The sequence below is a fragment of the Nyctereutes procyonoides genome, unplaced genomic scaffold, assembly GCF_905146905.1.
Source record: "Nyctereutes procyonoides isolate TBG_1078 unplaced genomic scaffold, NYPRO_anot_genome, whole genome shotgun sequence".
Taxonomy (NCBI): Eukaryota; Metazoa; Chordata; class Mammalia; order Carnivora; family Canidae; genus Nyctereutes; species Nyctereutes procyonoides.
Window position 1 is genome coordinate 15,402,146 of NW_026575032.1, and position 24,796 is coordinate 15,426,941.

The 24,796-nt window shown below is 35.3% G+C and overlaps 1 protein-coding gene across 1 annotated transcript in view; it reads right to left on the bottom strand.

The window, feature by feature from the left end:
* Positions 1-24,796, bottom strand: part of SLC7A11 (solute carrier family 7 member 11) — a 77,495-nt gene that overhangs the window by 48,925 nt on the left and 3,774 nt on the right. Inside the window, exons 2-6 of the mRNA XM_055317070.1 lie at positions 24,194-24,320; positions 20,583-20,698; positions 12,364-12,489; positions 8,635-8,734; positions 1,043-1,087 (exon numbers count right to left, since the gene is read on the bottom strand). Of these exons, the coding sequence (XP_055173045.1) occupies positions 1,043-1,087; positions 8,635-8,734; positions 12,364-12,489; positions 20,583-20,698; positions 24,194-24,320 (514 nt within the window). The remainder of the gene's footprint in view (positions 1-1,042; positions 1,088-8,634; positions 8,735-12,363; positions 12,490-20,582; positions 20,699-24,193; positions 24,321-24,796) is intronic.

Below are 24,796 nucleotides of genomic sequence, written 5' to 3' on the forward strand. Positions count from 1 at the left end.
GGACCCTGGGATCATGACCTGAGCCTGCCCCCAGTTTTGGGACATCTCTCTCCCTTTTTCTATTTATCACTCTCACACTTTCTCACTCTTTTTTACCTAAAAACACCTGTTCATTATTTGAGAATCTATATAATAAGCACATCCCCATAGACAGAGTTAAGTATTTCTTCCTTTACTCTCTGTCAAACCGAGTAATCTATCATAGCATACTACGTTACTTTCATTTATTTACACATTTGACTAGACCACAAAATTGTGAATACAAGTCTTATTCATCATATAAGAAGTTCCTAGCACAATGACTGAAACATGGTAGATGTTTAATAACTGCCAGATGAGTGAAACTACTTTGTAATTCAGTCCATTTCTTACATTGCACTTCTAAAAATGTCCCGCTTTTGCCCATAGATTATGTTGCTTTCCTGTATAAAGTCAAATGTTTTTATGCAAATCACAAAATTCATTTGTCTAAGTTCTGAGTTAAAAATAATTCAATTTAGGAACATTATGTAAATCATCGTCAAATTACCTAACCATCAAAAGTATTACCTAACACACAAAAAGTAGAAGCAATCTTCCAGCTACTAAAATGTGTAAGTTCTAAGTATTCTACAGTTACTTCTAGGCTTCCATAACTAATTGTTTATTAAATACATTATTCTCTTTAATTGAATAGTTATGAAAAACCTCATATGAATTTTTAGAAATAATCGGTTTCTGGAGCTCATGTCTTATGGAATATTTGTGGACAGCTGAAAGTCCACGTTAAGTTGCATATAGGCTTTTATAAAATGGATTACCTAAAATATAACTTTATTATTTTATACTTTCAGGTTATCAGATAAGTTAGCATTAAATGTAGAATATATAATAAAGTCATTTACATCTAATTTAGAGTAAAGTCAAACAAATTTTGATGATGATGATGATAGTGCTAAAGTTAAATTAGCCCACACGGAGTACCTTCTGGGTCTGCTTTTTCAACTGTATAACCTTACATTTTATTCCTCACAAATATTTCAGATTAAATACGGCCACTTACTTTTCAGGATTCTCCACTTCTTCAGTAACAAAGTTGAGATAGAACCTAAAAAGATGAAATGAATTATGAATTATCAATACATTTTATGATTATAATCCAAAAATTTACAATCAAAATCAGAATTATAAAAAGTTTAAAAACAAATACTTATTGTAAGATAAAAATCTCCAACAATCAAAGCTCCCACAAATCATTTTTCTATTAAACCTTATGTATAGTTATTTTTTTTAGTATTTTTATATAGGTATAACATATGAATGTAAAGTGCACAAATCTTAATCTACACCTTGATGAATTTTTAGATGTTTATACACCTTTGGAACTTACAAGACCAAGAGTTAAAACATTCCTAGAACCCTAGAAGTTTTCCTTATGGCCCTTACCAGCCAATACTCTCTTTCATTCTCTTGTAAAGGCAACTATTAGTCTGACTTTTATCACCTTTGATTAGTTAGTTTTACTTGTTTCATCACAATAAACTAATATTTGCTTGTATTACTATCATTTGGCTTTTTTCCCCCAACTTTTGTTTGTGGTCTCATCCATGCTGTTACATGTAGCAAAAATTCATTATTTTTATTGATGCTGTTTATCATATTATTACACTATATATTCTACTGTTGATGGTTTTGGATTGCTTCCAACTTAGAGTTGTTATGAATAGATACCACAAATATGCCTGTACATGTTTTGTTGTGGACCATGCAATCATTTCTCTTCAGCATATATTCAGAATATCATCACTGGATCATGGGGTAGGTGTATGTTTACTATCAAACTATTTTTTTCTCATTTTTTTCACTCCCAGCAATATAGGAGATTATCATGTTTCGGTGACTGGGGCAAACAAAGTGGGAAATCCACAGTATTTCTTCTAAAGGAGCTCATAGTTTATAGAATGGCCAATAGAATAGTGCAACACAGCACAAGCAGCAGTGCCGGAGCATGCACAGAGCACGATGAGAGACAGGGGTGAGGTGTAACCCTGACTGGTAAGTCAGAAAGTTTTTCTAGAGAAGGCATCATTCAAGTTGAGTCTTCAGAAATGCTTAACATCAAGCCCTAGTGAAGTGGTATAAGAACATTCCAGACTGAGTATACCACATGAGCACAGGGGTATGAGCAACACTTTATCATTTTGCAGTGCAAAGTGCAGCAGGAGTCATAAGAACAGAATCTAAGTACCAGATGGCCTTTGGCTTCCAGGAATCCAGATTTTAGTTGTGTTGACAAGTCAATCAGAGCTTGTAGGGCAAGAGAAGTCTGACAATAGCATTTCGCGGTTTTAGGGAATTGGCCATATATAAACACAAAAGGGCAAGTAGAACTGACAATGGTATCAAAGATAACAGTTTCTCAGTTTGCACTTCTTCCTTTTCAATTCACTGGTTTCTGGTATATGCCCATCCAAATAACCTCAAATCATAAGACTATGAAGTTGCTTTCTTGACACGCTGTTAATCATTACACTATTGGTGGATAACTAAAGGGCAAAACATTTTGGAAAAGTTTCCCAAGTTCCAAACACTTTTCTGGCTCCTTGCATGACATAAAAAGCATTCTAGGCACACAATATTTCACTCTCAAGTTTCACAGGATTACAAATATTACCCTAAAATTATGGCCCTCCAGATTCCTTTCTTTTACTTTGTGATGCTACTTATCTCACCTAGAAATGTCTGCCATCTTGCATCCTTATTTTTCTAATCCAAATTTTCCTAATGGCTGGTGACTCATTAAAGTGCTTACAGTTCTTTTTCAAGGTTGTAAGACATTCAATTGAGGCAGACTCCATCCTCAAATAAGCATACATAGATGGCTGAATTGTGAAGATGGGAAAACCAAGGGATCATAATGGAAGAGCGAAACATATAAAGACAAAGACATTTCATTTGATAAGCTAGGCCATTTCCACAAAATAAAAAAGGCATGTTTTCAAAATATTCTTCTGTTCTCTTATTATTCTTTAGAAGGTAAAACAGCCATTACATAGGTACACAGAAGCTTGGGTCTATAAATATGAATTTTCTATTACCTAAAACCAATTGGCTAGAATATTAGCCCAATAAGACTTTAACATACTCAGAGTATCTCAAATTTAAAACAAGAAAGAGAATACCTGTCTTATGTCTTATTTCATCTTGATAATAACCCAACTAAATTTACAAGTAGGAAGTCGATGTTCGTGGTTGTTAAAAACTTGACAGCAAGTCCAAAATAGAGTTACTTATGCTAAGCCCCCAACACCAAACCAAGACAATTACAGTTTCTTCTCTCCCAGTAATGGTATTTTAAGCCAATCAGGAATCACTTGATTAGTATTAGCTAGGTAATCCACCTGATAGGTCCCGCTATTGCTTAAATGAAAGTAACCTTGTCAAAACCAACCTGTTTTATTGCCTACACTAACTTCTTTGTTCCCCTCCCTTCTGCCTATACAAGGCTCATTTTGTACAGTCCTCAGAGCTCCTTTCTATCTGCTAAATTAAATGCTGCTGGATTAAATCAACTTTTGCTCAAATAAACTCTTAATTAAAGTCAACAATTTTAATATGCTTCAGTTTATCTTTTTTGAGGATTTAATTACTTAATTAATTTAATTTAATTTATTATTTCAAGTCAGAGAGAGAGAGAGAGAGAATCTGAAGCAGATTCTACACTGCATGGAGCCTGACTCGGGACTCAGTCTCAGGACTCTGAGATCACAACCTGAGCCGAAACCAAGAATCAGACACTTAACCAACCCAGGTGCCCTGCCTCAGTTTATCTTTTGACAAGGTTAAGACATCTAATATTTTAAGTACTGTCTTAGGTAGAAACATTTGAATAGCTGACCAAACAGTAGCAGAAAAGGTGATCTAAAAAGTTAGCAGTCAAGGATATTTTTTAATGACTAGAAAGTAAGTTTCTAAAAATAAAGGTTGTAGTTATACCAGGAAGGCAAGCAACAATCAATACTTATACCTGGCATATGCACTTTAAGCAATTTCCTGTGTTTGTTATAAGGCCAAAGCAATGGGAAATGCAGGAAGAACATGCAGGGTGGGGGGAGAATGAAAGAAAGAAAAAAGAAACCCAAAATATCAAATAGAACACATACACACTCAGAAATGTTTCCCAGTTTCTCATGTCAAAAATATCCAGTTCCTTCTCAACAGTTGTTTCAGAAACTGGTGTTTTCCAACAATGTTTACAGCAAGAGAGGAAATATTTGTGAAAAAAGGAACACAATTTCAAATATTTGCCATAGCTCCAGAGAATAGAGAAAAGGAAAGGGCTTGGGGCAGGGTTGGGGTGTGAAGGAGAAAGCTTCTTATTTTGGTCCAAACATTCACATCCTGTGGGAAATACACCTTTATGCTCTCCTAGTCTCCAGCAATGAGTCCATAGCATTCTCCTTGCTTTACATCTCCTCAAGGCCTCTAGAGAACGTTCACAAGATCTATTGTTTCAGCTTTTCCATAATTGTGTAAAACAAGCACCACAAAGCTGGCAATGCATTCCAGTACCCAACTATGTGAATTATTTTAAAAAGAAGCTTATTCTTTAGATTAGATTTGACAACAATGGTACAAAATAATCCCAGCAGGTGCTTTAGAAAGTCTAAATCCACTGAGGATAGGATTTAAAAGGGAGAAAAAAGACACTGAAAAACTTTCTATTACACAGTTTAAAAAAAAAAACCCACCAAGCAATATTCAGCTTTGGATCAGGATATAGGACTGAAATTGGTTGAGTTCCCTTGGGCCAGAAGGAAGACTGGCAGACATATCTCTCTGAATGCAGACATTGGCAATAATATTAAAGTTGCTCTGCCCCAACTCTGTGACCTGGCTGGGTTAATGATTTCTTTCCCCCAATCATGTTTCTGTGAAGGAGTTTTCATCATTCTAAAAAGGTTCTGCACTCCTCATAGCCAAAAGCCTACTCTATTCAGACCCAAGTTTTGGCAGGGTCTTTTTCCGATTCACCATGTAGAAGCTGAATTGCTGACAGAGCAAGGCCTCTTGGCCAACAAAGGTCTTGCTGCTTCTACTTACACCCTAGGTGGCTGAGTCCTGATGACAGTAGCTGCTTCTGTCTGACTTATTTGCAATGACACCACACACACACACACACACACACACACACACTTTTTGTTTGCATCAAACGTTGTCACAGCAGCAGCACAGGGAGTGGAGACCCATTCACAGTGCCCCATTTATAACTCCACCACCTAATCTTGTCATGATACTGTGAACGACAGAGAGAGGTCAGAGAGGCAGGATCACATTTGGAAAGGGAATAAATACCCCTCTCTGTGAACTCTTTTAATCTCCATCTTGTTCCATTTTCAATCAGATATTAATTTTTTTTTCCTCTGGAACTCTGAACCAAGTGCTTAGTTCTTCTAGACATGGCTTCCTTTCTCTAAGACTGACGGCCACAGAATAACCACCACATTATTTCTACCTCTCCACAAAGCAGCATTCAGGTAGCAGAACAGCCCTGTTATAGAAAAGCAGTTACTTATCTGTCTCTACACAAGACACTTGTATCAGATTACATTCCACTTAAAATCCTGGCCTTCATTTCCAGTACTATAATTGAACCCCCGTTAAGAACATGAAAAAATCAACAGTTTTCTATTCTTTAAAATAGGGAATAGAGAGAAGGATCAAATGAGTAAAAGTATAAACAAAAGTTCATGTAAACCGCACTTTCCCTGTAAACAGAGCGTTGAAATACATGTCTAGGCCCGAAATGGGGCCATTTAGTCCCCAAACACCAACTCTGGGATCTATACTTATTTCCTTGTTCCTTATCCCTTTTCTATTTCTCCTTTCCTTGTCCCTTATTCTTTGAAAGAATTCTGTAAAAGCTCCTCCTATAAAAAGCTTCTTGTCTTCCATCCCATTTTGCAGTTCTCTGGACACTTGAAAGCAGACTGCCCACTTCATGAGTTGTTAAATAAAGTTTATCTATGTCACCTAAATTATTTTTTAAAATCAGTTTAACAAGAGTGGCATTTTAGGTTCAACATCAATAAAACTAGATATTAAGATAATTCAAAATGAAAAGAGTGAAAAAAAAAATGGAAAAATCTATCAGCCCTCAAAAGCCTACAGAAGTGGAGGAGATTTGCTCTCCATGATGCTAGTGACCTGAATATTTGGTGCCGGTAGTGGGAGATGGAGCTGGATACAAGAATATTTTAAGATTCCGTGGGAACAGATGCATGGTACTCACAGGCAAAAGAAACCTCATTCAATAGAATTAATCAAATCTCCCTTGTGACTATCTCCACATTCCACAATTCCTGATTGAATATTGCTGGGCTCCCAACACTTGGCTCTAGCTGAAAGCTTTTACCACCTCCCCACTTCACTCTGGTCTCTGGGTTACCCTCCCAGTAGCTTGGCTGCTGCCCCAGGGCACCAGAGCTTTGATCCAAGCTGAATAGCCATAGAATAGTTGATTCGGCTACTAACCCTGTGATCACAAGTCTGTTCTTCTCTCTGTCCAGCACCACATTGTGATTTGGACAAAACTAAAAAGACTTCAAATATACTGCGTGGTTCAAGATTAATACTTACAGACAATGGTTATAAGAATATTTCTCGAATATACAAATATTCTACACTATACTACCTAGAAATCTTACAATGGTTATAAGAATATTTCTCGAATATACAAATATTCTACACTATACTACCTAGAGCTACAATCTTCGAATGCCTTTCAAACATGCTTTGCTTGAAAAACTAGGTTAAAATTTTAGGTTCTTAGACCCTCCCAATTTTCCTCTAATGCTATATTTTCACAATTCCATGAGATCAATAAGGTAAATACTCCATTTATTTTGAAATATATCTTTATATTCCATGCATTCCCTGGAAGATAAGATTCTAAAAACTACAGAAGCAGAAGTAAATAAAATTTATATTAAATGCATTTATATAATTTTTGTGTTAGTGTGGTTTCCTGATACTATCTTTATGTTCATAGACCATTCTCACAGGTAAAGCTGTACAACTAGTAGCTCTATAAATATTTTTTAAAGATATGTTGCTACTAAGTACCCCAAAACAGTGAAATTTAATGTTACTACAATGATTTTGATGTTTAAACAATACTTTTCTACCCAGTAGCTTTCTTGTAACAGTCATTTCCACTGAATATTAGAGCAATAAAATGTACCTAGTAAAAAATCCCACTCTTAACCATGATTATTGTTGTTCAAGCTTCTGAATAAAATAAGGAATATAAAATTCTAATGCTCCAACCAGAATGGTTATCACAGTTGAACATACACAAAGGAAATATACCATATCATAGTGATTTTAATCATCTTCCCTGCATATTTTGTTCTTAAATGTTGAGGAAATTTTGAGGAATTTGTAAGAGCCTTTAAAATATAACAAACTATCTATTATACCTGATTTCATTATCTTAGTTTTTCCTACCCTGCTTTTAGAGTATCATTTTTACCTTCTGGGAACATCTTACTTATTTCTATATCCGAATTATTTCATTCTCAAGGGAAAGTAGAGAAAATCAATAATTACTATTCACAAACAACCTTGGAGCTTCAGGTGAAAGGCCTTTTGACAGCAAAGAATTAATCTTTAATTTCTCATGGCACTATTATGTCCTCACTGAAACAGACTTATAAGTGATTTGTATTGGTTCTTAATGCCAGCAAGTTCTCTTGCTTAATTGTAGACTCTAACAGTTAAAACCAGAAATAGACAAGAACACTTAACTCGAGCTGTAACCAAAACCCATTGTGCTTATTCATTATCGCACTTTCTTGAGGCACAGAGACATTTTACAATGACCGAACATACTAACCACTGGACCAGAAAAACCCTGTTAGCAACAGAATGCCTAGAAGACCACACCCCACACATCCCCTTCCCTATGCATAATCATAGGCTGAACACATGCCCACTCCAACCATGATTACATGCACCCTGTCTGCTCTCTTGCACTTACCCCCGAACCTTTCCCTATAAAACTCTAAGCATCCATCTTACAGGCAGAGAGGTTGATTGTTAAGGCTTGAGCCTGCCACTTGCCCCAGCTGGCAGCTTCTGAAATAAATCTCTCTCTTTCCCTTTTCCAGACCCTCATCACTTGAGGTGTTGGCTTCTCTAGCAACAAGTTCATCTGAGTTTATTCAGCAACAGCATTGGCAAGCCCAGCCAGGAGCTGTACTTTCTATTTGTCTAGCCCCCCTCAGGATTCCCCAGGATGGAGCAGTTGGCTCTGGCAATGGGCACCAAGAATTACCCATTTGTTTTCTGAGTTAGTGGCTGCAGTAGATCTTTTGGTAACATGAAGACCCACATGTGTTTGTTTTTTTTATAACATCAGGCTAAATCTAATGGTCAACTTGACTGAAAAACTCAGTTACACTTACATTAAATCATACACATAGTAATTGGCCTGATGGAGGGAGCCACACCATCTTTCTCACTTCAAGTAAAGCAGATTGTGCTGGATTGTAGCTATTCACACTTGTCTAGCACCTTGCTTGGCACTTAACCAAAGTACATGAAAGAATTAATAAACCATACAAACCACTAGATCTAGAGATATCAACTTACCAGCCAGCGTATGCATACATTCCATAATAAAAAGCTAGTGGCAACCCCATAATATTCGCACCTCTTCCTGAGAAAGCATCTTTAAAGTGTTGTGTTTGCCCTGCAATGACAACAGAAAGATTTAAGGACTTTTTAAAGAATTGGTTATTGTTCATTCTTTAACTGTAAACATGGAGAAAGAAATGGGAAGGTTGGGGATGAACTATACCGTTTCAGGTCCAGATTTCTCACTCCTTGCTCATTGCCGGATTCATCTATTAATACTGTATCCAGTCTAGAGGAGGAGTCCCAAGAGTATATTGATCACTACTAACACTATTTCACATTTCTCTTGTAATAAAATTATTGCAAAGAGCAAAGCAATTCCTTGTTTGAGTGTGCCTCTACTCTTAAAAAGTTTGAGCATGAAAAAAGGCTAAAGAATATTCTGTAAGACATGGTTTATAGGAGTATGATAGAATTCTTTTAAATAATGATAATATAATGCTCATGTCGGGGAGAAAGAATTTCCTCTGACCTTCAAGGTCCTTCTATCTGGACTAAGAATTAAACTAACATGAAACAGATTAACAGGAAAAAAATCAAATTTAATAGCATACGTATGGGGAACTCCCACAGACATGGAAATTCTAAAGAGAGTGAGGCAATATGAGTTACATGAGCTAAGAAGGAAGGTAAGTTTCTGAGGATACAAAGAGGAGAAAGAACATTAACAGGAAGGTAAGAGGAGATTTTAGAAAACAAAAGTTGCCCTATTGTGTGAGATGAATTTCTTTGGTAAAGAGGAATCTGTTAACATCTCTCTTCTGGGCATATGCAGGCAATTGAGGAGAGGTAAAGAGCTTTTCCTGAATCTGCTGGGTTTTGATTATTTTTAACTCAAAATAATGTTTATGTCAAAGTGGCATAAACATCTTGAGGCAGAGTACCCTTGGCTTCTACACCTGGAAAGCAATATCCACAGGTCTACTGTCAATGAGGAGACAAGACCCAAGAACCACCTTCACATATCATTTAACTTTCTTTCTGCTCTGTTTTCCCCTGTAGTCCATTAAATACCCACAGTGGTTGGAAAGTCCTAAGGACCAAATCTGCCCTTCAGAAGATTCTTTTGTAAATAAAATTTCACTGGAGCACAGCCAGACCCTTTTCTGAAGTCTCGTTTTCTGTGTCTCTTTTCTGAAGAAAAAGGCAAATGAAATCACCCAAACAGGAAATATGACTTTGTTTCAAAATTTGTCTTCACTTAAGGAAATAAAAGAAGGATAGGAGAGGTGGATGATCTATGTGATTATGAACCTCTCTCTTCACTGAAATCTCAGTAGTTGCCTGGGTTGCCCAGACAACAATATATATTAATATAATCTGCTTTGAGATAAAAAATAGAGAAGGTTGAGTTGTGCACTAAATAATTTTTCCCTCAAAGTATCCAGTTCCAAAATATAGTTCATTTAAAAAGAAATGACACATTGAATTCAGAAATGCCTGTTTTATTAAAACATCTCTGTGTCCTCACTGAAGGGAAATATAAATACTGGAGCTCAGATAAAAACATCTGTTGAATATTCTTTTCTCATGACCTGTGGTCTCCTTGGCCTAAAGAGATAATATTCTAAGAGTACAGGACTGAATAAGCAATAAGAAAAACCAACGTTTATTAAAGATCAGGTCCTAAAGCAGAAATCCTAAAAAGTCTCATTTTGGAAGTATTACAAAAGAGAGGCTTTCCTAAACATCTGGGATATTTTAGCTATATAACAGAAGTCTCAGAAATATGAAAGTCATAATAGTCAAAGGAAAATTTAACAAATCCTCATAAGTAAATACAGAACATACAACTGTTTTCAGGATCTGATTAGAGTGGAAATAAATGCACACTCTGTATTAGTAAAGCTTTTCTCTTCCTGGAGTTACAAATTAATGTGAAAAATATGTGATTAAGTTAGAGAGAAAGAAAAATCAACACTTTGTACTAATAGCGTAAATTTACTTGCTAAAAACGCTCTCTAAAATATTAAAATTCACTTTAAATGTGGTAATATTCTTACTGCATTTCTCTATTAGGTGAGCTATAAAAGGATGCCTGTTCATATTAAGCACTGATAGCATAGATATTAATTAAAGAATCATTCTATTTTAAGTGTTGAAAAAGACCCAAAAGATAAATTATGATCTCTGCTCTTAAGGAATTTCCAATAAAATAACATTTGGAAAACTTCACCTCATCTCACATACATATATAAATAGGTGGTTAAAAAAATGACTACAGTCTTACATTACATCAAAAAGAAAAAAAAACTTAGTTTTAAGGAATAGTATATCATCTTTTGGAACCTAAACTAGAACTAAGGTAGGGTCAATGACCCAGGGTCTCTGCACTTTCCAAAAAATGGAAGAAACTCCTTAGAGAAGACTGAAGAGTTAGCCAGAAAAAGAAAGCACTAACAAAACAGGTTATTTTCTCTATATTTATAATGGATCAGATAAAATGAGCAGGCCAGCTCTGTGGTGGCCGATGTGAATTAGAAGAGCAAGCTCATGTCTTCTCTTTGGTGTTGGGCATAGCATTAAAATCTTTATTGTGTTTACTCTGAGTTGGCTGAACTTGCTGGATTTGATTCAACCATTTAGCCAGGAGAGTTCTAAGATCTTCCATTAGTAAATGGACAATAGCAGCTCCTTTTCCCTAGCTACAGAGTGACGGATCTTTCAATGTTTGTTATTGTTTGAGGCCTCTACCATCAGTGATGATTTTGCTGGATTTGGGCATTTCCTTTTGCTTTGTGTAATTCTTCTTCTGCAACTTCATAAAACTTCTCTATAAATTCCCCTTCCTGGAATGGACAATATCAATGTAAACATTAAATACTTAACATTCCTAAATTATGTCACTCCTTCACAATTTAATCTCACTTTCCTATTTTCTACTGTTAAGTCCATTGCTAATTAAATAACTCACCTGGATCTCATACTTTTCCAACAACTTCCACTGGATCCAAGCAATTACATGTACCTTCTTCTCTAGAACAACTGAAACTCTAAATAACATCACCTCTTCAACCATTTCATCTTTTCCTCTTAAACAGTCAAATCTATTAGGCAAATACTCCCCCCAAATAATATTACATATCCATAGAAATGAATGTTTTACTTTAAAGATAATGTAACAATAAAAATTAAGTTTTTACAACTTTTTTGTCAGATAATATTTGGTTTTTAGGAATGCTCTTCCCATATAATCTCTCCTTCTGTCAAGACTCTATTCTCAAGGTAAAAGCAGTTATAGCCATAGAGTAAAAGAATTATGGTCATCTTTCATTATTTTCCAGATATCCTTTCTCCTTAGTCATTATTATTATTATATTAGTGAACTAGTTTAAAGTAAATGTAAGAGGTATAGTTGTCAGTAGTCAAAACTAATGGCAGATTTGTTTTTCCACTTTAAGTTCTCACTCCAAAGAGTTTATATGGATAGAATTCACTGATGCCTTATTTTGTTGGTTGGCCCAGTCTTAATTCTCTTGCTGCCATTCAGCTGTAAATACCAATGCACCCCCCCCCCACCACCACCATGCAGCAGTCTTTCAAATCAATTAGATGACAGTGTAGAGTCTAAGTTCCAGAAACAGAGACTAATTAAGGGATTCTGCTAAGACAAGTGAAAGTTAGTGCAAGGAAAGATCAAAAGCAGATACGTATTTTAAAAAGCATTTACTTTCCAGTCCATACCTTTAATTAGCTGCATAACTCCAGGCACTATAATTATCAGAATTGCTGTGAGCTTGCAAAAGGTTAGGAAAATCTGGATCCGGGCGCTCCAGCTGACACTCATGCTGTTGAGGACCATCACTACAGCTGCAAACAAATAGATGAAGTTACAAAAGGTGAATTCTCATTAGCATGAAGACACCTTAGGTCCCTGCTATTCAAAGTGCCATCCATTTAACCAGCAAAGTTGGCATTACCTGGAGGCATTTTGGAAATGCAGAATTTCAGGCACTGCCCTAGATTTAAATGCAAGATGTCTAGGTGACTTTTATGCACATTGAAATTGAAGAAGCTTAGATAAAACCCCTGGACAGTAAAAATTCATCTCTCGGTCCTTGTATATGTCAGTAAGAGTGGGCATATACTGTAGTTTCCTAAAAATCAGGTATAAATACCTTCTAACCAAATCCTGAAGTCATCATAATATGCAATCAAATTGCTGAATATGACTCTCCAGCTTGGTAAGTCAGGCAACTATTTCCTCCTATAATGATGTTACACATACGCACCTGCCAGTATGGAATCACTCAAGAAATGGTAAGATGTCAAAAAGTTGTCTAGTACCTTATTCTTCACTCTCAGAACTAGCCCTAGCCAGCACTCTGGTTTTCCTCTCTACGTTCCAATTAGCACCAGAAGGACTGACTTTCAACCTACCTTAAAAATATAGGTTTCCGAGATGTGTTTGGGGACTTAGAAAAAAAGTTGTAAGTAATGAGTTCAAAAGAGTTCCCGGACTAGGACACACCTTGGTTCTGAAGCCATCAGAATTTCCCTTTCTTAATGATGCCGTCTGCAGTTTCCTGAGAAGCATTCAACTATCCAGTCTTCCCCCAATGGTAGCCCATGAGAACCCTAGGGATAGAACAAGCATTTTCTATCCCTGTATGCTCGTGTCCAGCTCCATGCTTGGCCCAGAAGGATAATCAACACAATTTTGTTGAATAAATGAATGAATTGGATCCTCAGTTTAAAAAAACTACCTTCAGCCAAGAAGGCATGAAATTAATGGTGATACTCTAAGACCTTGCCTCCTATACTTGGCTGGAATGACTTCTACAGGTTCTTCTAAGCCACAGATTTCAACTTTATACTCTTTCCAGAAGTTTATATTAAGTATTTACACGCCCCCTCATCCCTACCCAAAGCTGTTCATACCTGACATTTGCAGTTATTATCTATAAGCTTTATTTTTATAGAAGTATATCCCTCCTAAACAAATTACCCAATTGTATGAACATACTTCTCAGGGGACAAAACAAAACACGGTTTTTATCGTTCTAGTTGCAATAGGAAGTTTTCCTATTATACAATCATCCCTTATCTTCATGGTTTCCATTGCCTTGTATAATCACTACCTCATTTTAGAACTTTAGAATTAGTGCAAGCAAAATTTTTTTTTAATTTTTTAAAGGAAGCCTTCTAAAGGAAGGCTAATTAAGGTAAATCTTCTTAATGATTTACTATGCAGTCATTTAAAATCATGATACAGTTAAATATGTATTGCATGAAAGGATGTTCATGATATATTACTGACCAGGACAGCAAGTTACAGAGAGAAGGATGGATGGATGGATGGATGGATGGATGGATGGATGGATGGATAGATGAATACACAAAGACAGAAAGAAATGAAGGGAAAAAATCTGAATGTTTATCAAAACACTAACAAACACTTCATCTATAGAAGGTATCTATAGATGATAGAATACTGAATATTCTATTTTATTTCTTTTCCTGCATTTAATAATTTTAATAACAGACATGCAGTATTTTTAGTGAAAAATCAATAAAACAATTTTCATTTTTGAAAAAGTCAAAGATGGGGAAAATAAGGGATCAGAAGTTCCCATATAAAGTTAAATAGGGGGCTACTAATGAAGAAATGTTTCAAAGGAGTAATGATTGAGAATGATCAGGGAAGACTGGAACCCCAAATAATCTCCACGGGAGGCTCAGGGAAATATTTTACCTGTGCTTGAAGCTAAAAGGCAGGACTATTGTTAATAGCATTTGCTATTGTTAATAGCAAAGTGCATTACTTTATCAGAGGAAGGATAAAAAATAAAATTCTTTTTCTTTCTCCAGTATAAAGCACTTATATACTGAAAATAATTTAATGCAGTGGAGTGTTCTCCACTTCATCATCCAGTTATTCTTTTCTTTTTTCTATGCAAATGATTCTGTGATAAATGAGTCATCATATAAAAAGCATGATTTTTTAAATTAAGGAGATCCAGCATTGGCCTGAAAAAAATTGGACTCGTGTTCCTACTACCAACAAAAGAGCACTGTTTTCTTTTAAATAGAGCTCCTAAAACCTAAAACACTATTTCTGAAAGTACTCCCCAATTTTTCTCTTTATAGAGGATAAAAGGACAAAGAGAAAGAGAAAAAGGAAAAGAAGGAAGGAAAGAAAGAAGGGAGGAAGAAAGGAGGAAGGAAGGAAATGGAGGAAGGAGAAAAGAAAGGTGGATGGGAGAAAGAGAGGGAGTGAAGGAAGAGAAAGGAGAGAGGAGAGACACAGAGGCATTCATATTTGGGGAACTTCTATAATTGAGAAGAAAGAGGATTTGTTACTTTCAAACAGAGTGTGTCTTAATGCCTGTTGAAATAGAAAAAAAATGAGCATTTGGGGGTTTTCTCTTCTATTTTATAAAGTTTTCTTAGAAAAATGGAAGACAAAATCGAGTAAATATCATAAATTGATAATCTCATCTTGCTTTCCTCTCAGGCAGGTAAAGTAAAAATTCTAGTTAAAACTGATTCTTCTTAAAGGTTTCTCAAAACCCCACTTTATCTGAATATCCAGACATTACACTCATTTTTTTGGTACACCAAAAATGACCCTGAAGGATACAACTTACCAAGTAACAAGGAAGCCAGTACAGGTGCACGGTAAAGTTCCTCAAGTTACTAGAAGTGCTGTTTCATCTCGTGTCTTTACACAGAAATTTAAGTCTACATATGTAGCTTATCCAACAATATTGAAAAGGGGCTTTGGGATTCACTAAATGCACGGGGTTTCTGAGTTTCTGCAACAAATAATATCTACTCTATTTTTTATAGACTAACTACCCACATTGTAATAAAAGAAATCTGAGTAAGTTCTGTGGTCCTACCTAGCTTTACCTCCTTCGAATAATAATTGTAAATTTTACATGCTAGAAAATCTTTTTTTAAAAAAAAGAAACTCTTTATATCAACTTTGTTTTTTTTCCCTTACCAAAATAAAATACAGGGACATAGAATTTTTATTTACTTATTTATAGTGCAGTTTTCTAAGAACTGAAACACAACCACAAAAGCCATAATTATACATATGTATAAATCCGGGAGATAAGAAATACGTATTTGGATGGAGCTGTTTCTGAAGAGGGTTGTTTAGGAAATGTGAAGGACCAACAAGTGTTTCTGCACTTCTAGAATTCAAGCCTGTCTTTGGATTTGCTGAGTAAGATTACTAAGCTTGGATATATTAGTTTGTCCTCCCAGGTTTAGGTTCTCCCTGGTTTCTGACTTCTGACTGCTTCATGCTAAATTGATAAAATATATGGCTGCTGTAGGGATGCTATGTGGTGAGTTAAAGTCCCTCGTTCCACAGTTCTTTAGAACAGCTGCCTAGGTTACCTTTCCCTTTGTTAGCATTCATTTCCTGAGTTTCTTGATTTCCGAGAGGATAAACCCCTCCAGCTATAAACATCTTTAAAAAAAAGAGAGATGGTCTATATCTAGGATCCCGATATTGAGAATAAAAATGGTAAGCATTAAATAATTGTGAACGATTATTAAATGGCAGACATTGAACAAAGACTTTATATGGATAATGTTATTTAATCCTCGTCTCTCTATGTTGGGGTCACCATCATTGTCTTCATTCTTCAAATGGCTACCTGAACCCTGGGATAGTATTTAACTTGTTTATGTTCACACAGGTAAGCATAAAGATAGGACTAGAGCCTAGGTAAACTGACTTTAGAGTCCACACTTTTACCCCTAGCTCACAGGTAACAATGAGGAAGTAGCTCCAAAGACATAGATGATCTCACTAGTTCTCTCAAACTCCTGGTGGCTCTGCCTCCCTGCCAAGGTTCATGTTTATGTTGGCTGGGATTTCAGGATACTTTGATCCTACATTTTATTTGTTGTTCCTCTGAAGGATATGGTTATTGTTTTTCAGTGTTCATATATCTCTACCTACGAATTCATTGTCTTGGTAAACTGGGTGTGGTCGAAAAGGAAGAGGTGGAGCCAGACGTCAGAATATTTAGGCAAAACCACTCCACAGGCTATATTCGAAATCCTAGCCCAGAACCGATCCTTGATTCTCTTTCATGGAATTCAATGACGCCAGGAAAATAATGTGGGAAAAGTAAGAACAGTGATATAGCAATGGAACTGGCTACTTTTTTCTTATAATACAGTCACAAGTGTGATTTTCTTTGCTTCCTCTTAATTATTCCCACAAGGTATGAGAAGCAGGCTGGGGCTCCTTACTCACCTATAGACACTAATCAAGGAAGGATATTGAGACTCAGAGATTGTTAGGAATGGATCTCGGGGTAGATTTCATATTTTGAAAAAAAAAAAGTATTTTTATTATAATGCTCTGCCATCCAAATGTATAGTTGTATAGGGAATAGTTTCAGGAGACCAGAACAAAAGACTGGATACCATTGTAAGGACTGAGCATCCTTCAATGCTTACCAAAGCTACGTGGACAGTGAAACTTGCTCATGTTGCATAGGTGTGATGTCCAGACGGGGCTAGAGGAGAACACTTAATGTGAATAGATAAGATTTCCCAGCTAGACTTCCCTGTGCCTGCCGTGTTTACCTGAATGAACAGGGTTCTGGATAAGCAAAAACTTTTTCTCTTTATTAAATTGCCAGAAATGATAGCAAGTATTTTCAACAAAGGGCAGATAAATTAGCATTTAGTAACTTCCTATTCCTACCTCACCTCACCGTCACTTCTCAAGTGATTGGTTAACATTTCACAAAGCTTGAAATTCCTTTTTTTCTGTGACTTGATTAGGACAAGATCCTTCAGGTTTGCTCTTCTTCTACACTTGAACTAGAGACTTCAAGCTATCACAAACTGTTTCCTTCCCCAAGGAAGACATGGAAGCAATTTGTGCCATTAAACCCTATTTTCCACATCTCACTAACCTTCCACCCTTTGCAGGCAGAAAATCACCCATACTCACTTTCAACAATACAGAATAAGAGAGATTTGCCCCCAGGTAAATTTCTCCTTCTGCATTTCCATGTCCACCCTTTTGCTCCATTAAAGCTAAATCCTTCTAGAAGATAGTTTCACTCTCCCAGGTAAGCCACTGATTTATATTACCTACCACTGAGTCCTAACAATGCCTTGTTTTCTCTTTCACTGTTTCGGATTGTAGGAATGGATTGCCTCAGAATCTCAAGTTTGCAAATAGAACATCAACATTTGTAAGCTAATATTATAATTAATGGCAAAAATGAAGAAGATGTCTACGCGCATCCAAGATTTACTTAGGCTTTGTGACCTATTCTATCACCAATCTCTACTACAGGAGTTTGCTTAAGCACAACTTTCTTAGTTAGCTTTACCTATAACTGTACTAAAATTTTGGTTTTAAGAGTTTCCATTCTCTCCTCCAAAATACAAATTTTCCCTTCAAAAAGTTGAATAGGGGCAGCCCAGGTGGCTCAGCTGTTTAGTGCCACCTTTGGTCCAGGGTGTGATCCTGAAGACCCGGGATCGAGTCCCACGTCGGGCTCCCTGCATGGAGCCTGCTTCTCCCTCTGCCTGTCTCTGCCTCTCTCTCTCTCACTCTCTCTCTGTCTCTCTCTCTGTGTGTGTGTGTCTCATGGATAAATAAATAAAATCTTTAAAAAGAAAAGAGAGTTTCCTGGATATAAAGCAGGGGTTCTCAACCAGAGGTAATAAATAAATAAGTAAGTAAATAAATAAATAAGTAAATAAATAAATAAATAAATAAATAAATAAATAAATAAAAGAATTGAGATCAAGAAAAAGAGCCATCCAGACCTTACCAAAATAGCACTATGTCGTGATTATCCATCTAATTTGAAGTCCAAAGAGGCAGTATTAGTGAACTTGTAAATGTTTACATAAAATCTACTGAAAGTTTGCTGATTCTTTTAATTAAATTGAGGAATACACATGTCTACACTAGAGATAACTTTTAAAACTCCTATTGTAAATCTACAAATCTCTCAAAAACATTACCTTCATCTCCTTTTTGAATATACTAATCATGCTACTATTCTGCCTCAGTCATTTTAGGGACAAAAATATCATGGCTATAATAATGGCTGTTAGTCCAATCCCTTAGTGGGATACCAGATTTATCAAGAACTTTCTACAGGCAAGGCACTTTGCTTAAGGCTTTAAAAACCTGATGTAATTTCATCTTTCTGCAGCCATCCAAGACAGATTATATTTTCGCAGATATTTTACCAATAAATAAAAGTAATGCTTAAGAAGGTTTAATATTTAGCTCCAAATCATATAACTAAGAAATTATCACAATAAGTTTCAATTCCAGGCTGTTTGCCTTCAGAGCCAGAGCTGTAACTACTATGCTAATATAGTTCATCCCACAAAAGCTCATGGTATTAGATCTGAAGATCACATTGAACAAACTCTATTTCATTTACTGCCATTGTCCTACTACCTGAGAAAACTGAAGACGTATAATCCTCCAGGTTTAACAAGTAGATTTTTCTGCTAGAGAAAAATTCTTAGAAGTCTTCTCTCAAAATCAGTGAGTCAACAAATATTTATTGAGCACGAACACCACACAAAAACCATGTGAAGGCCTAGACATATGCAGCAAAAGAGCCCCTGGTCTCGTGGAACTTCAAATGATGTTTTCCCACAAGAGTACCAACAGCTACCATTTGTAATTTGTTCTTAATAAATTGCAGGCATCACCCAAAATACTATATGTTTGTTGTCTCAGCTAATATCATTTACTCTTCACAAAACACCCTATGAGACTCTGCAGGATTTACAGGTAAGAACACTGAAGTGTGGAAAGCTTTGATGATTTGTCCCTAAGTCTCATATCTGTAGTGTCTGTTAGGGACCATGATGAGTTAAGTTTGCCATCACCCCTCCAGAACTCAGAAATCTTTCTTTAAAGATTTCACAGGATAATGGTGTGTACATGTTTGGTAGATAAGATAGAAAATCCAGAATGAACCTATGTTCAAAATATATGTATCTACACTAGAGATATTTTTATGTCGAATTCCTAGTTATTTCCTGCAAACAAGCCACTCACTTCCCTACCAGTAAATGTGCGTTGTTCTCTTCAGTGTTCTATTGAAATACCATAACGGTGCATAAATGAAAATTTTTTCATTAGGTATGAAATTCAGTTATTCCTGTGTCATTTTCCATTTCCAAATAGAACTTAATCAAACATGATTATACTGATTCTTAAAATTGGCTCAGTTAGCATCTAGAATTAAGTTATTGTTTTCCATAATATTCAAAGGTTTGGCTTCATACCACTTATGGAATGTTGTGTATATTCCTCTTTTTCATGTCTTTTAAAAAAATGTCTAGTATTTAAAGCACATTGATAAAAATGAACAAATTCCTAATTTGGACACCTATTTTGAGAAGCGCGACCAATAATCAAATATTAAAAGCAGATTTTTATCATGACCATCAATGGACAGCTAAAACTGTAACACTGGGAGTGACAGTTTGCTAACATTATAAAATGTCTGAGTACAACATACACACCTAACACATGAGGAGCACTCTATGAGGATAAGCGAGTTATCATTCAACATATTATCAGGGAGGAAGGATAATTTATAATTCAAAAATCCATAAAATAATTGGGATTTCATCTGTAAAATTCTCTCTTCATGTATTATTTTACTAATAAGGTGGTTTTTGTTTGCCTATATCAAAAGATTAGCCATCATATCTATTGACCCAGTGTAAAACTGACATAAAAGGTAATACCAGAGATCATGCTGAATCCTCATTCTTTTCTTTATTTTCCAAAACAAATTGGGCAAGGAACTGAACACCAAAAGAGCATGATGTGAACAGCAATTCCATCATGCAAAAAATCTACAGAAATTTTGTCATCAATTACTTTTGCTTTTTTTTTTCTTTTTCATATTTGTACCAATGATACTCACTTATGCCCACAGCTGTAATGAGCTTGATTGCAAGTTCAGGAATTTCACATTGAATAAAAAATGGTTCCAGAATATAGCGTCCAAATGCCAGAGAAATCACAGCAGTGGCTGCAGGGCTGGAAAAAAAATTAGGTTAACAAAGGAAAATATAAGTAGCATCTTTACTGAACTTTCTCTAACTTGAGGTAATGTTATTCAACATAAAGAACATGCTAAGTATAAAAGTCTAGGGATGTCTGAGTAGCTCAGTGGTTGAGCATCTGCCTTGGCTCAGGGCATGATCTTGGGGTTCTGGGATCAAATCCCACATCGGGCTCCCTGTATGGAGTCTGCTTCTCCCTCTGCCTGTGTCTCTGGCTCTCTGTGCCTTTCATGGATAAATAAAATATTTTATAAATAAATAAATAAATAAATAAATAAATAAATAAATAAATAAATAAAGTCTATAATTTTCCAAACTCCATATTTGAGTAGGTTGTCATAGACATTCCAAGGAAAATATTGCCTATAACTTCAGTGGCTATTTTTAACTTCCCATGTCCATGGAAGCAAGTCTTTGTGCTATCAGTTTTGTCACTGCTCTTCTGGATTTGACTTTTTTTTTTTTTCTTAAAAATCTAGTTTATTGAGATCTTGACAAAGCTGGGCTTTACAAGAAGCAGTCCTCCCAATAAGTCAACAACTAAACTCCAGCTGCAGCATGAATGGGTCAAGGGAGCAGATCGAATGAATGGGGCACAGTCAGGAAAATGAACACAAAATTCAACTTCAAAAATTATTATTAATAAGTGTTCATTGCAAATATACACTTTTGTCCTTGACATTGTATTCCTCTTATTTTTCTGGTACAGCAAAAACTTGACAAGCCAAGTAATTATTCTTAATTTTATAAAAACATTTAGATGCAGAGTATAAGTTGAAAAATAAAAACACTGTTGTGATTTTATACAATTTAGAAAACATGCATGAGATAAGAAAATTAAATAAGTTCAGGTCTATAGTAAAATAGGTAACAAACCATTCTACTCTAATTCTTCTAATATTTCTATGAGAAAATGACATGTGACTCTAACTATATTTCTATACAAATGCATAGTCTTTCCATACACAGGCAAGTTCATAGAATTATATAATTTCTCCTGCCAATCTTTGCTCTCAGCTTCTCTTCTCATAGTTACTCAGCACCCATGTTCAATACCTAGATTGTCAGAAAACTAACAACTATCATGTTCCAATGTTGCCCTGCTTATACTAGAAAGCAGCATACATTTTCTGATTTTCATTTCCTAAAGACCCTCTCTTCTTCTACTCCCAAAAGATGATTTTTCCAATTCTTCATCACTTGCAAATTTTAATGTATAAATTAAAGTCTGATCACGTCATTTTAGTACTTTCAAAACATGCTCAGGATATGCAAAAACCCTTCAGTTATGGCTCCATCTGGTCTAAGCATTCCCTTCCTTTTGGTTTGCTTCTTCCAACTAGAAGGAGCTGAATACACCTTTTGCCTGAAGCCCCTTTAACTCATTGATAGTTTTTTTTTTATACCCGGTATCTTTGTTCAATCTATTTTTGCTCAAGGAAATTCTTTTAACCCTCTAGATGAGAGCTCCCCAAGTACATGCTCTTAGTGAATCTCATGGCTTCCCTTTCACACTGCTTTTCACAGTAGCAACTTTATATTTACTATGTGATTTCTTGATTGATAACTATTTCCCTCATGTGCCCCTGAGCTCCACGAGTTCCAAATTATGTCCATCTTAGTCACTATTTTATTCCCAGTATTTGGTACAGTATCTATCCTAAGTGGAAGCCCAGTAAATATTTGAATATATGGTGAATATGTGAATTCAATCTAATGATCCCCACTATGTACTGATATATAATATTTCTTTTCTTGAAATCTGTGTACTACAGATTATCCCTGGCAAGTCTGAAGCATAATTTTAAGTACAGGTATTGAGGCTCATTCTACTTTAGATCTCTTTAACTTACCATGCACCACTCAGCAGCTGTTTAAGGAATGAAAAAATAAGTGAATGAGCACTGTATCTGTGCTGTTATGAACAGAGTGATCATGCTTATCATAATGCCAAGCAATCAGCCAAAGCCATGCAACAAATACATTGCTGCTCAAAAAGAATTTACCATCTATGATACTCAGGATACTGATTAAGGAGTATAATGGTTTTAAAAAGTGTGAGATAAAATACATTTTATGTATTTAAAATGCCTGGATTTTTAACGGAGGAAACAACATAGACACCTGAAATATTAAGTAAGAATACAAGATACCATGCTGAATGTCAAGTAAGAAAGAGAGACTGCATTTTTTTTTCAGAAGAATTAAGAGAGAAAATAAATATAAACTAGCGAAAACAGGAAATTAACTGTGGAAAAGATAGGATTTAGGTTAACCTTTGAAAAGTAATATCCAGATAAATCAAAAAAGAGCAGGTGATACATCCCAGGCAAATTCCAGATTTTAGAAAAGGTCCAGAATACTTCTTTATCATTATTTCATTATAACAAGTTTTAAATCATGCAGAATTGGCTAGCATGAGAACAGACGTATAGAGGCAAATACTACTCTAAGCTTCTTGTTAAAAAAGAGATGCCCACAACTATAAAAATTGTGACTAGTGTTAAATCAATATTTACTAGGTCTGCATTTGCTACTTATGCCCCAAATATTAGGCTAAAAGCTCACAGGAGCTCTCAGCTGTGTATGTCTGATAAGTTTACAGTAAGAGCAAGTTTCTCCAGTTATTTCTGTTAAACTCTACAATCAGAATGTGCAAGTCACACTCTACGGTAGGAGTTAGCTTTAAGGAACTATTATACTCTAAACTTCACATATGACATCACAAATTTCCCACAAAGGCAAAGGAAATTTGCTATTCAGAGTGACTTAGCACTATTTGGTTTGATTTTAAACCCAATTAGAAAGGAGAACAAGTTTTACAACAATAATTTTTTTTTTCCATTATAGTTCACTGATTTGCTTAACAAGAGGAAGTGAGTCATTCAAGGTTTGGCTTGTTGTTTTTTTTTTTTTTTTTTTTTCTTTTCGTAAAGTAGTAAACTCAATGACACACTAAGTTGTTAGGCACAGAAGTTTCCTAGTCACAATTGAGTGAAGTTAAATGATGATGCAATCCACAAGAAGAAAAATTCCAACTACTGGCTTAACATTTAATTTTGCCTGGCCAGTCAAAAGGTATGATTTATTAAGGTAGCTTTTTATGCTCCATATCCTTTCAGGTCAACATATTTTCTAGAAATGTTAGTGAATGATTGAATATTAAAGATAATCAGACACTTTAAAATCTGGCATGGATAGAGAACTCCTGCCAGTGACAAAACTGCATTAAAAACATTAATTGAAAATAAAATAAATAAAATAAAATATAAAATAAAATAAAATAAAATAAAAACATTAATTGACAGAAGTGCTTCATCACAGATTTCAAATCCTGAAATAGACATGCTTACAACATGGTCACATGATATGCCTATTTCTAATCAGTCAAAAATGATCAAGATGATTTAAAGAAGGGTATAATGAGTGGATTTATTTTTCCTTAATTTTTTTTAATCTATGCTCTTACCGTATTATGAGCAGTTCCACCCAGACTCGTACAAAAGCTGGCAATGGGCCAAACACTTCCAGAATATATGTATAATGACCACCAGATTTCTTTATAGTTGTTCCCAATTCAGCATAAGACAAGGCTCCTGTGAAATGTCCATAGTAAAAAGGCACATAATTAACACATTACCAACTCATCCAATAGAAGAACTGATACAATAATGTTTATGTTACTGTATCATTTGGTCAGAATGAAGTCCTTATTTCAAGAGAAAAAAACAGTCATCTGATTGTTAGAAGCCACCAAATTCCCCTTATAACTTCCTCACATTTGAGATTCAGTTCGTTGTATTCAAACAATATAATTTTATTTGAAATGGTAAAGACAGACTTCTAAAATAGTATCATACTATTAAGAATTTTGATTCTCAACCCTGAGGAAAAGAGAAGACAGGTGCCAATCATACTAACCTATTTTTAAAGGAACTACACACCAAGACAAGGAATTATCTCAAATTGACCTCATTATATTAAGAATCTTTTTAATAAATGATATTTGTGTTGCACATCAAATTTAACAAGATTTACTTGTTCTTCAGAAAAGTATAGACTCTAGGCCTCA